This window comes from Artibeus jamaicensis, unplaced genomic scaffold (genome assembly GCF_021234435.1).
Source record: "Artibeus jamaicensis isolate MK-2021 breed Jamaican fruit bat unplaced genomic scaffold, CSHL_Jam_final contig_793, whole genome shotgun sequence".
Taxonomy (NCBI): Eukaryota; Metazoa; Chordata; class Mammalia; order Chiroptera; family Phyllostomidae; genus Artibeus; species Artibeus jamaicensis.
The window spans coordinates 712,287-726,578 of NW_026521975.1; the positions used below are offsets into that span (position 1 = coordinate 712,287).

Sequence of the window (14,292 nt, forward strand, 5' to 3'; positions counted from 1 at the left end):
CCTAATTTTTACACACCCCACTATGCCTAGCCATACCTCAAGTTCAGCAATTGTTCAGTTAAGGATGGTAGAATTAGAGAGTGAATGGCTTAAGCTGTATACCCTATGGCCAAACTACTTCCAGGACCCTTTCAAGGTCTACTAATAAAAACAGAGAATTTAATCAAGTATCCAGGTGATCTAAACAAACCACCCAGCCTTGACTGACTTACTAGAAAAGCCAACCTCTCTCTTTAGGTGGGGCACAATTTGCCTTTCAGACCAGCTTCAGATCTCAGAATTATCACATACAAAGGACTGAAAACATCTGCTTCAGGATATTTGTTCATTGTGTGATTTCTCTGGTCACCAGTGTGTCCATGAGCCACTCAGGGACATTTTGGAACAATGAGCTAATACTAACAGTGAGATGAAAGCCTGGTTGGTTTGGAAAAAAACAATGGAAACAGCAGACTCAGAACTTGGTCTTTTGTTGATCTTTTCTTAATAAGTACCACTCCCATCATTCCTGGGTGTTTTATGCAGATTCCTAAAACCATATCAGACATTTAGACATGGGATAAAAATTATTCTCTAGCTTTTTCCTGTGTATGTTTTGCCTCCAAAACTAAGTTAGAGAAAGTATATACAAAGGGAAATCAAATGGCCTTTATAGTCAGCATTTTAGCTATAATTCTCTTGTCTTCAAAATGGGAAAAACCTTTTAAAGGACTGTAAAAGGTCCAATGAGATTATATATGTACAGTGCTTGAAAAATATTAGTTTTTCTTTCCACTTTTGTATTCTCAAACTTTTGTAATAATGCTAACAGAGTTGTCACATACAACTCTGTTAAAATGAATAAATAATCTCTAAAAAGAAGAAAAGAGAGGGACTAAGGACTTCTGGTCAAAATGGTGGATGTAGGTAAAAACTGTGCTTACCTCCTCCCATGACAACATTAAAACAACTACTAAATTATAGAACAACCGTGGCTGAGAACCACCTTAATTTCTATAACTGAGGATGTAAAGAAGCCATGATGAGACTGGGAGGAGGGGTCCAACAAACAGGTCCTACACCCATGGGTGGTGAAGATCATGAGGAATATCTTGGTTGAGGAGGTCCCACTAAAAAGAGAGAGGCCCAAATCCCACACAAGGCCTCTCAGCCCTGGGCTCCAGACCCAGGAAGAGGAGTCTGTATAACATCTGGATGTGAAAGCCAGCAGGGGTCCCATCTGAGTGAGATGGAGGGCTGTCTGAAGACTGACGTGCTTCTCTTGAGGCACACATGCACAGATTTACTCACAAACTTGCTTTCTATAAGCTTTAGCACAGGGGAAGCAGCTACAAAAGTATCAGGGACCTACAGGAAGGAACTAAATTGACTAACTTCAGGGTGATGGCTAGAAGGGTAGGGGTCAAGGCAGCTTTTCCTGGAGTCAGAATTGCTGGCCGGTGCCACTGATTTTTGTTGCATTCTCTCCCCACCCAGCCAGCTGGGCACAGGATGCTTCCAAATCTGAGATTTCCATTAACTGGCTAACACCATTCACCTGCCCCACCCAACCTGTGCACCTGGCACAAAGCTCTTTCAGGTGCTTTTCTACATAAGCGGCCTGCTTTAGCACATACTATAGACTTCCCCCAAATCTCTCAAAGGTCCACAAACCCCAAACAAACAATGGCAACCTTGGCACGCTCTGTACGTCTTGCTACGTGGTCCTAAGCCTGGCATAAGTGGTGACTGGTCATAACTTGCACTGTAACTCCTATCAGGTGCCCCTAAGCATGGCATAAGTAGCAGCTAGCCTTGGCTTAAACATAGGTTCAATTAAATGATCACAAGACTTGCATGAGTGTTGGTTGGCCTTAGCACACATTGTGGTGCTAACCAAATGTCCCAAAGTCCATATTAAATTTCAGGTTCCAGCCAAGATGGAGGCAGAGGTAGAAATGCTTCACTTCCTCACACAACGAAAAGAAGAATAACAACCAATTTAAACCAATAAGCAACCAGAAGTGCCAGAAAATCAAACTGCATGGTACTCTGAAAACCAAGGAGTTAGAGAAACATTCATCCAGACTGGTAGGAGGGGTGGAGACAGAGATGGGCAGCCAAGCAGAGAGGGTACATGGCAAGGTGGCAGACCACATGGGTGAGGCAGTGCTAGCTGAACAGGAAACTAAAGACTCAAAACTAGCTCTATAATACTGCAGGGGTTGAGATGGCAGAAAGAAATCCCAGTCTCACAGGAGGAACTGAAAAGTGGGGCTAGAGTGAAACAAGTGACCAGAGAGTTCCCTCTCTGACCTTTCCCCCACAGACAGTGCCACAACACAGCAAAAAGGGTTGCCTTGCCCTAGCGGACACCTAAGGCTCTGCCCCCTTACAACATAACAAGTGTGCCGAGACAAAGAAATATGGCACATATAAAAGAACAGATAAAAACTCCAGAAAAAGAGCTAAGTGATGAAGAGGTAGCCAATCTATTTGATGCAGAGTTCAAAACACTGGTAATCAGGATCCTCACAGAAATGGCTGAGTATGGTTGTAAAATAAAGAAAAAAGCGAAAGCTATGAAAAGTGAAATAAAGGCAAATGCACAGAGAACCAACAGTGAAAGGAAGGAAACTGGGACTCCAATCAATAATTTGGACCAGAAGGAAGAAATATACAGTCAACCAGAACAGAATGAAGAAACAAGAGTTCAACAAAATGGGGAGAGGCTTAGGAACCTTTAGGACAACTAAACATTCCAACATCTGAATCATAGGGGTGCTGGAAGGAGAAAAGGAAGAGCAAGAAATTGAAAACTTATTTGAACAAATAATGAAGGAAAACTTCCCCAATTTGGCAAAGGAAATAGACTTCCAGGAAGTTCAGGAAGTTCAGGAAGCCCAGAGCATCCTGAAGAAGTTGGAAACAAGAAAGCACGCACTAAGGCACATCATCATTAAGTTACCCAAAATTAAGAGTAAGGAGAGAATCTTAAAAGCGGCAAGAGGAAAGGAGAGAGTTATTTACAAAGGAGTGCCAATAAGACTGTCAGCTGATTTCTCAAAAGAAACCTTACAAGCAAGAAGGGGCTGGAAAGAAGTATTTTGAAGTCATGAAAGTCAAGGACCTGCATCCAAGATTACTCTATCCCGCAAAGCTATCATTTAGAATGGAGGAGCAGACAAAGTGCTTCCCAGATAAAGACAAGTTAAAGGAGTTCATCATCACTAAGCTCTTAGTGTATGAAATGTTAAAGGGACTTATGTAAGAAATAGAAGAACATAAAAAACTATGAACAGTAAAATGAGAACAAACTCATAACTATCAACAACTATACCTAAAAAACATAAATAAAAACTAAGCAAACAACTAGAACAGGAACAAAACCAGAGAAATGGAGATCACATGGAGGGTTATTATTTGAGAGGGGAACAAGGAAAATGGGTGGGGGGAGAAAGGTACAGGGAATAAGAAACATAATTGGTAGGCATAAAATAATTGGGTAGAAGTAAAGAATGGTATAGGAAACAGAGAAACCAAGGAACTTATATGTGCAATCCATGGACATGAACTAAGGGGTGGGGAATGCTGGTGGGAGGGAGGTTGCGGGTGGAGGATGGATAAAGAGAAGAAAAAAATTGGGAAAACTTTAATATCATAATCAATAAAATATACTTAAAAAAAAAGTCCAGCATATGTAGCAGCTGGCCTTGGTTCACAGCATAACCTCTCCGAAGTGCCCTCAATCCCAGCACAAGTAGCAACCAACTGCAGAACTTTTTGTAGCTCCTACAAGGTAGTCAAAGCCAGGCAAAAACAGTGACTGACCTTAGTCTGCACCAGAGATTCTCCTAGGAAGCTCCAAACCCAAGACACCTGGTGGCTGGCTTTAGAACACGCCAGAACACCACCCAACTAGCTCCACAAACAACACTCCAGAAGGGCAGACTCAGCAGGCCTCAGAGCCTGGCTATAGTGACTCCTGATCTGTGGGGTTAGCTCTCACACAACAGCTTATTGGCTAGTCATGGCAAACTCCCACAGCCAGTCAGACTGAGAGTCAATTATACCCTCTGATATGCCAAATGCAGTCAAGGCTCAAGTAAAACAGGAAGGTGTACATTAACTCACAAGGGACATCACTATAATACCCAGTTCAGGTGACACGGGAGACTGTGCCACTGGGCCCAACAGAAACCAAATACCTTGTTTCTGGTTTCCTACCCAACAGAGTATCATAAAGATACTCTGTCAAGCCTGAGAGATGTAACAGCTCTACCTAATACATAGGAACAAACACAGGGAGGCAGTCAAAATGAGGAGACAAAGAAACTTGTTGAAGTGAAGAAAGCAGGAAAAAAATTCCAGAAAAAGAACAAATGAAATGGAGACAAAAAAATCTACCTACCAGATATAGAACTGAAAAAAACTGGTTATAAGAATGCTGAATGAACACAGGGGAAGAATAGATGAACTCAGTGGGAACTTCAACAGACACAGGAAACATAAAAAATGAGAGAGTGTAACTCACCCACCATTTTAAAAACATTGTTCTATGAATGATGACTTATAAATTCATATGTGGTATGGATAAACAACGTATCTGCTTAAAGGATTATAGGGGTGAACTTCAAAGGAAGCGGACTTCATCCTTCAGGCATTTTTCAAGAGAAAATCTATTTCAGGAGATTTGCTCACCTTTGACTGATGAAAACCAGACTATCACTTGACCAACTTCAAGATAGTTATGGGAGCAGATGGTGCTGACTTGTACATGGCACCCTCCATGAGAGCTTACACCCCCTTCTGGTAGCCTTTGTTTTGCTTTTTCTTTCCCCACTCGTAAAAACCCTGCCTGCCTTGAGATGTTAAAAGGTCTTTGTGACAAGAGTCCCCCATCATCTCAGGCTTCTGGCTCTTGAATAAAATCAATTTTTCCTCCCATCAGCCCCTATCTCTTGTGTATTGGCTTTCAAGTGCCAGGCAGCTGAACCTACGTTTTGTATCAATAGAAAACATAAAAAGAACCAATCAGAAATGCATACAGTAATTAAAACGAAGATACATTAGAAGGAATTATCAGTAAAGTAGATGAAGCAGATGATCAAATCAGTGATCTGAAAGACAAGGTAGTGAAAAACACCCAGTCAGAATAACAGAAGGAACAAATAAAAAAATGAGGATAGTTTAAGGGACTTCTGGGACAACATCAAGTGTACCAATATTTGCATCAATAAGGGTTTTATAAGGAGAAAATCTGGCTGGTATATAAGGGTTCTCTAAGGAGAAATAAGCCCTGGTTGGTGTAGCTTAGTGGATTGAGTGTGGGCTGCAAACCAAAGGGTCACTGGTTCAATTCCTAGTCAGGGCACATGCCTGGGTTGCAGGCCAGGTCCACAGTTGGGGGTATGTGAGAGGTAACCACACATTGATGTTTCTCTCCCTCTCTTTCTCCTTCCCTTCCCCTCTCTCTACAAATAAATAAATAAAATCTTTAAAAAAAAGAAAAGAAAGAGAGTTAGCTATTTGAAAAAATGATGATAGAAAGTGTCCCTACCTGGTGAAGAAAGAGGATACACAAGGCCGGGAAGTGCGAAGAGCCCCCCAAAAGATGAACCCAAAGAGGCACGTCATAATTAAAATGGCAAAGGTTAAAGACAGAGAGAGAATCTTAAAAGCATCACGAGAAAAAAGCATCATGAGAAAAGTAGTCAGTTAACTACAAGGCAACTCCATAAGACTGTCAACTGACTTCTTAACAAGAAATTTTGCAGACCAGAAAGGACTGGCATGAAATATTCAAAGTCATAAAAAGAAAGGGCCTACAACCAAGATTACTCTACCTGGCAAAGCTATTATTAATTGAAGAAGAGATAAAGAGATCCCCAGACAAGAAAAAGCTAAAGGAGTTCCTCGCCACTAAAGTGGTAAAACAAGAAACGTTAAAGGGACCTTTTCTAGTGGGAAGGAAAAGATAAGAAAATATAAATAAGAAAATACGGCAGAGAAAAATTGTCACTAACAAAGATGAACATTTAGTAAAAACAGTGAATCAAGCAACTATGAAGCTGTTACAAAGATTAAAAGACAAAACTAGAAAGATTATTTGTAATGACAACAATAAATTAAGGGATACACAAACATACACAAAAGAAGTAAAAATGACAAAAATATAAACATGGAAGGAATAAAAATTGCAGTAATTTTAGAATGTGTTTGCACTTGAGTGATCATCAACTTAAAACAGAATGCTATAAAAGTAGCTTACTATATATGAGGTACATGGTAACCAAACCAAAAACTTGTAGGAGCTATACAAGAAATAAAGAGAAAGGAATCTAAACATAAGATTATAAAATGTCATTAACATACAAGAGAAGTGATCAAGAGAATAAGAAAGGAAGAGATAAGAACTACAAACAAATCATAAAAACGTGAATAAAATGTCAATAATTATATCCCTATCAATAATTATTTTTTTACGTTTACTTTTTAATGGCATGCAAGATCAGATGGATTTATTTTTATTTTATTTTATTTTAATTTTTAAAAAGATTTTTAAATTTTACTTATTTTTTAAAATTATTATTTTTAAAAATTTCATTTAGTTATTTTTCAAGTACAGTTTTTTGTCTATTTCTCCCATCCCAGCCTCCCCCACCCCGTGCTCCCCACCTCCCTCCCATTTCCACCCCCCTTAGTTCTTGTCCCTGTGTCCTTCCTATTTGTTCCTTCAAATCCCTCCCCTTTTTTCCCCTTAAATTCCCTTCCCTCTCCCCTCTGGTCACTGTCCCCTTGTTCTCTATTTCAGTGTCTTTGTTTTTTTTTTCTGCTTGCTTGTTTGTTTTGTTGTTGAGCTTCCTGTTAAAGGTGAGATCATATGGTATTTGTCTTTCAACCCCTGGCCTATTTCACTCAGCATAATGCTTTCCAGTTCCATCCATGTTGTTGCAAAGGGTAGGAGCTCCTTCTTTCTTTCTGCTGCATAGGATTCCATATTGTATATGTACCATAATTTTTCGATCCATTCATTTACTGATATTTATTTTTAAAAAAATTTTAATATAAATTATTTTATGGTTGTTCAACTACAGTTGCCTGTATTTTCTCCCCACCCTTCCCCTCTTCAATAATTATTTTAAATGTAAATGGACTAAATGTTCCAATCAAAAGATACAGAGTAGCTGAATGGATAAGAAAACACAACACATACATATGTTATACATATATTGCATAGAAGACACCCACTTTGGATTGAAAGACACACAGACTGAAAGTAAAGGGATAGAAAAAGACATTTTATGCAAATAGAAATGAAGTAAAGCAGGGATAACGATATTTAAATCAGACAAAAAGACTTTAAAACAGGGATGTAATAATAGACAAAGAAGGGCATTTCATAGTGATAAAGGGATTAATGCAACAAAAGGATAAAACCCTTGTAAACATCTATACATCAATGTAGAAGCATCTAAATAAGTAAATCAAATATTGATAAACATAAAAGAAGAGACTGACAATAACAGTCATAGTAGGGGACTTTTAACACTCTATCGACATCTTCCAGACAGAAAAACCACCAAGAAAACAGCAGCCTTAAATGATATTAGTCCAGATAGACTTCATATTTTTAGAACTTTTCACCCCAAGCAGCAGAATATACATTTTTTTCAAGTACACATGGGAAATTTTCCAGGATAGACTTCATGTTAAGGCTACAAAAAATTTAAGAAGATAAATCATAGATTTATATTATGATAAATCGGAAGATAAATTTAAGAAGATTTAAATCATATTAAGTATCTTCTTCAATCACAATGGTATGAAATGAGAAGTCAATTACAAGTTGAAAACTGCAAAGCACACAAAACGTGGAAGCTAAATAACATGCTACTAAACAATGAATGGCTTCACAACAATATCAAGGAAGAAATTAAAAGATACTGTGAGACAAATGAAAATGAAAACATAATGACCCCAAATCTATGGGGCACAGTGAAAAAGTAATGAAGGCCGACCTCAAGAAACAAGAAATCTCAAACAATGTAACCTTACACCTAAAGGAACTAGAAAAAGAACAAAACAAAGTAGAGGTAAGAAAATAATAAAGATCAGAATAGAATTCAATGAAATAGAGTGGGAAAAAAAAGATCAAGAAATCAATAATTGGTTCTTTGAAAAGATAAAGTTGATAAACCTTTAGCCAGTCTAATGAAGAAAAAAAAGCCCCAAATAAATAAAATAAAAAAATTAAGAGAAATGACAACTGACATCACAGAAATACTATGAAAAATTATATGCCAACAAATTGGACAACCTGGAAGAAATGGATAAATTCCTAGACACATCCAATCTTCCAAGGCTGAATCAGGAGAAACAAATATGAATAGACCAATCACTATAAACAAAATTGAATTAGTAATTAAAACACTCACAACAAATGAAGCTCTGCACTAGCTGGCTTCACAGGTAAATTTTGCCAAGCATTCAAGGACAAATTAACACCTATCCTTAAACTATTCAGAAAAGTTGAAGAGGATGGAAGCCACCCAGTCACATTCTATGAGGCCAGAATTGTACCTGTACAAATTCAGACAAAGATACTACACAAAAAGAAAATAAAGGCTAACATTGATAATGAGCATAGAAGCAAATTCCCAAAAAATATTAGCAAATCAAATTCAGCAATACATGAAAAAGATCATACACTGTGATCAAGTGAGATTTATTCCTGGGATGCAAAGTTGTCTTAATATTTGCAAATTAGTCAACATAATACGGCACATAAACAGGATGAAGAATGAAATCACATAATCAGATTAATAAATGCAGAAAAGCATTTGACAAAATCTAGCATCCATTTATGACAAAAATTGTCAGCAAAGTGGAAATAGAGGGAACATACCTCAATATAACGAAGGGCACATGCAAGGACTGTCCAGGAAAAGTCCAGCCATTGTTAATGTAATGAGAACGGTTTGTGTGGCATTGATGTAAACTGGCAGCCAAGGAGAGTGGACTGGAATGCACATCCACGAACAATGACAAGTTCACTGTAATAATCAGTGGGGATGGTAGACACCATTGAGTGAGCATGTGTACTGTGTTGTCATCACATTCAAAATGACAGAGCAAGCAGAGCAATGAATCTGCATCAAATTTTGCATTAAGCTTGAACATCCCTCTATAGAAACTATTTGGATGATTTAGAAGGCTGCAGCTACGGGCAACTGGTGATTGGCAGCTTCCTCTCAATGTGCACACTCGTGCATAATGTCTGGTGCACAGTTTTTTTTGGCAAAACATCAAATTACCCAGGTGACACAGCCTCCTACAGCCCAGATTTGGCACCCTGTGACTTCTGGCTTTTCCCAAAACTAAAATCACCTTTGAAAAGGAGGAGACTTCAGACCATTGATGAGATTCAGGAAAATATGCCAGGGCAGCTGCCAGTAACTGGAAGAACTGTGTGAGGTCCCACAGTACATACTTTGAAGGGGACTGATGAGTCATTGTCCTATGTACAGCATTCCTTGTATCTAGTATCTTCTTCAATAAATGCCTCTATTTTTTAAAATATATTTTGTTGATTATGCTATTACAGTTGTCCCAATGTTTCCCTCTTTGCCCCCCTCCATCTGGTATCCCTCATTTCTTCTGGCAATCCTCCCCCTTACTTTGTGTCCATGGGTCGTGCATATAAGTTCTTTGTCTTTTTCGTTTCCTGTACTTTTCTTAACATCCCCCTGTCTAGTCTATAATTACCAATCTATACTTCTGAATCCCTGCACCTTTCTCCCTATTCTCCCCCTTCTCCCTCCCAACTGATAACCCTCCAAATGATCTCCATATCTATGTTTGTTTCTGTACTGCTTATTTGCTTAGTTTGTTTTTTAGATTCAAATGTTGATAACTGTAAATTTACTGCCATTTTAATTGTTCATAGTTTTGATCTTCATTTTCTTAAATAAGTCCCTTTAACAATTCATATAATAACAGCTTGGTGATGATGAATTCCTTTAATTTGACCTTATTTGGGAAGCACTTTATGTGCCCTTCAATTCTAAATGATAGCTTTGCTGGATAGAGTAATTTAGGTTGTAGACCTTGCACTTCAAATATTTCTTGCCAGTCCATTCTAGCCTGCAAAGTTTCTTTTGAGAAATCAGCTCACAGTCTTATGGGAATCCCTTTTTAGGTAACTATCTGCTTTTCTCATTCTGCTTTTAAGATTCTCTTTTTATCTTTAAGTTTTAGCATTTTAATTATGATGTATCTTGGTGTGGTTCTCCTCATCTCCATCTTTTTTGGAACTGTGCTTCCTGGACTGGTATGTCTATTTCCTTCACCAAATTATGGAAGTCTTCTTTCACTATTTTTTCAAATAAGTTATCAATTTCTTGCTCTTTCTCTTCTCTTTCTGGTACTCCTATGATCTGAATGTTGGTAGGTTTGAAGTTTTCCCAGAGGCTTTTAGCCTATTCCTCCTTTTTAAAAAAGTATGTTTTCTTCTTGCTGTTCTGATTGAATGATGTTTTTTCTTCCTTATATTCCAAATCATTGATTTGATTCTTCACTCCTCTGTTGATTCCCTGTACATTTTTCTTTACTTCACTTAGTGTAACCTGCATTTCTGTCTGGGTCATTTTTATTCTGTAAAGTATCCAATGAGTTTCTTGAGCATCTTAATAACCAGTGTTTTGATCTCTGCATCTGCTTGATTGCTTATCTCCTTTTGTTTAGTTCTTTTTCTGGAGTTTTGTTCTGATCTTTCATTTGGGCCATATTTCTTGGTTTCCTCACTTTGGCAGTCTTCCTGTGTTTGTTTCTATGTATTAGGTTTCTATGTATTTCTATTTCTTTGACTCCTTGTCTTAGTAACATGGCCTATTGCATATAAGTGCACCCATAATTTGGATGGGGTGGAACCTTAAGTAATTGCCAAGGTGGGGCAACCTTTGGAAACCAGGTTGATGGAGTCTCAGATATGGTGTTGCTACTCTGTGGCTGTGTGGGGGAGGGTTCAGGAAGAGGACAGTGCTGCTGCCTGGCATCTGAAGTTTTGTCCAGGTGGAAGCTGTCCCTTGAACTTTCTCTGATGCCAGACACTTCAATTTCTCCTCATATGCCACTGGTGCCCTTCTAGCCGCTTTCCCGGTGCTATAGTCCACAGAGAGTGAGTCTTTGTAAGTCCGAAGTCCATTGAGGGCCCTTTAAAAGGAGACTCCTGAGAGTTCTGTAGTCTTCCATTGCCTTAACTCCTACTGTTTTTTACAGCCAGAAGTTGTGGGGATTTATCTTCCTGTCACTGGAACCCTGGGCTAGGTGGTCTGGTATGGGACTGGGATCCATCCAAATTTTTATCCATCGCACATGGGTGTGGGACCACCCCTGTGTCTCCAACGTCTCCCTGCCTCTTCATGTCTTTATTATTCCTACCTGTTCGGATGATTGTGACTTCTCTAACTCCTTGGTTGTTGGACTTTCACACAGCTTGATTTTCTAATGATTCTGGGTGATATTTGTTTTGTGGTCTAGTTGTAATTTTTGCTGTGGTTCTCTATTTTTCATATTATATGGATGGATACCTTCTGGATAGACCTTGTATGACAAAGCCACTCACTCAGTGGAGCAGAGTTGAAAGCTTTATTAAGATCATGAACAAAACAAGGATGTCCACATTCACCACTTTTATTCAACATGGTATTGGAAGTCCTAGCCACAGTAATTAGAAAAGAAAAAAAAATGAAAGTCATCCAAATTAGAAAGGAAGAAGTTAAACCACCATTATTTGAAGATGTCATGATAGTTTTTATAGAGAACCCTAAAGAATCCACAAAACTTATAAATTAATGAACTAATTAAATAATGTACCAGGAAACAAAGTTAATATTCAGAAATCAGTTGTATTTGTATAGAACAATAACAAAATATCAGAAAGTGAAATTAAGAAAACAACTTCACTTATAACTGTATCAAAGAAATTAAATACCTAAAAATAAATTTAAACAAGGAGGTAAAAGACCTGTCCTCATAAAGTTATGACATTGAAGAAATGGAAAAGTATAAAAATAAATAGAAGCATATACTGTGCTTTAACATTGTTATATATCCATACTACCCAGAGCAGTCTATAGATTCAATACAATCTCTGTAAAAATACTAATGGCATTTTTCATGGAACTACAACAAAAAATCCTAAAATTTATATAGAACCACAAATGCTAAACAGCTAAAGCCTGAGAAGAACAAAGTCAGAGGTATCACACTACCTGATATCAAACTATAGTATAAGGCTATAGCAATCAACCAGATGGTACTGACATAAAAACAGACACATGGATCAATGAAACAGAATTGAGAGCCTGGAAAAAACCTATGTCTATTTGGTTAATTAAACTATGCCAAAGGAGTCAAGAGTAAACAATGGGATAGAGAAAGTCTCTTCAATAAATGGAGACACATACAAAAGAATGAAAGTAGACCACTTCCTTATATCATATACAAGAATAAATTCAAAGTGGATTAAAACTTAAATGTAAGACCCCAAGCCTTAAAAGCTATGAGGAAAACACAGGAAGTAAACTCTTTGACATGACTATTAGTAATATGTCTTCTGAGGCAATGAAACAAAAAGAAATATAAATAAGTGGGATGATATCAAAATAAAGAGATTTTGCACAGTGAAAGAAACCATCAACAAAACATAAAGACAACCTACTAAATAGATGAAGATATTCATCAGTGATACATCCAATAAGGGGTTAATATCTAAAATATATAAGGAACTCATACAACTTAACACCAAAACAACAATTGAATTAAAAAATGGGCAGAAGACCTGAATAGGACATTCAGATAGAAAACAGACATGTGGAAAGATGTCAGTATCACTAATCATCAGTGAAATACAAATTAAAACCACAATGAGATATCACCTCATATCTGTCAGAATGGCTGTTATCAATAAATGAACAGACAACAAGTGTTGGTGGAGATGTGGAGAAAAGGGAACTCTCATGCACTGTTGGCGAGATTGTAAATTGGTGCAGGTACTATGGAAAACAGTATGGAGGTTCTGCTAAATATTAAAAATAGAATTACCATGTGACGCAGCAATCCTACTTCTGGGTATTTGAAGAAATCCAAAACAGTAATTTGAAAAGACATATGCATCCCTATGTTCATTGTGGCAGTATTTACAATAGTGAAGATATGGAAGCAACCTAAGTTTCTATCAATATATGGTTGGATAATGATGTTGTGGTACATACATAGAATCAAATATTAATCAGCCATAAAAAATGAAATTTTGCCATGTTGTGACAAGATGGATAGACTTAGAGGGTGTTATGCTAAGAGAAATATGTCAGACAAAGACAAATAATTGTTTCATCTATGTGTGAAATCTACAAAACTAAACAAACGAAACAGCTAGAGAGAACAAATCGATGGTTGCCAGATGGGAGGGATGTGGGGGCTGGGTGAAAAAGGTGAGGGGAGTAAGAAGGAGAAATTAGCAGTTGCAGTCAGAGGGATATAAAGTACAACATAGGAAATACTGTGATATTTACATATGGTGTCAAGTGGGTACTAAGCTCATTGGGGAGATTATCTCGTAACTTATATAAATGTCTAATCATTAAGTTGTACACCTGAAACTGATGCATTATTATATGTCAACTGTAATTGAAAATTAAAAAAAAATAAAAAAATAGAGTGTTGAAATGTCAACAAAGACTTTTCATTGAAGTAACCAAGGGATTTAGCGATGGATAGATGAAAATGGTTTCACATTTTGAATGAAGAACAGAATTATTAGAAAATAATTAGTATAGTTAGGCAATGACCAGAAGAAAGGTTATTTTTCTACCTCTATCTTTCCAAAAACAAGACCCCTCCACCCCAAACCTCATCAACACACGGTCATGCTTGGCCTGAACCTCCTTCTGTTATACTTTTCTGGTTTCATGTGGATGCATTGATGACTCATTTTGCCTCTTACTCAAGTCCTATGATTCTCAGATGGATCAAAACCAACACACAATGTCAGAGTACAGAAAAGGTAAATTCTCAAAGACTATTCTTACCTTTTCTTCTGAATCCCCTGGCTGACAGGTAATTACTCCATCTCTTGATCCCCCAGCAAATGTTGCCTTACAGTTTGCGAGCCACTGTTGTCATAAGGAGACACAGACATAGGTAAATTCAGTCATGTTCTAAGAATGTGTTATCATTGCCTCTGTTAGAAAAAAAATGATTAAGTTTTTAATCACAGTAACATAAAAATTGCTTGTAATGACTTTTTGA

General features: G+C 37.5%; 1 protein-coding gene across 11 annotated transcripts in view; it reads right to left on the reverse strand.

The window, feature by feature from the left end:
* Positions 1-14,292, reverse strand: part of FRY (FRY microtubule binding protein) — a 540,321-nt gene that overhangs the window by 45,751 nt on the left and 480,278 nt on the right. For 10 of the 11 annotated variants that reach the window (XM_053672872.1, XM_053672873.1, XM_053672874.1 and 7 more), the window contains one exon: positions 14,073-14,156. In XM_053672872.1, the coding sequence (XP_053528847.1) occupies positions 14,073-14,156 (84 nt within the window). Of the gene's footprint in view, positions 1-8,887; positions 9,036-14,072; positions 14,157-14,292 lie in introns of all 11 variants that reach the window. The other variant, XR_008392915.1, reaches the window with a different exon arrangement.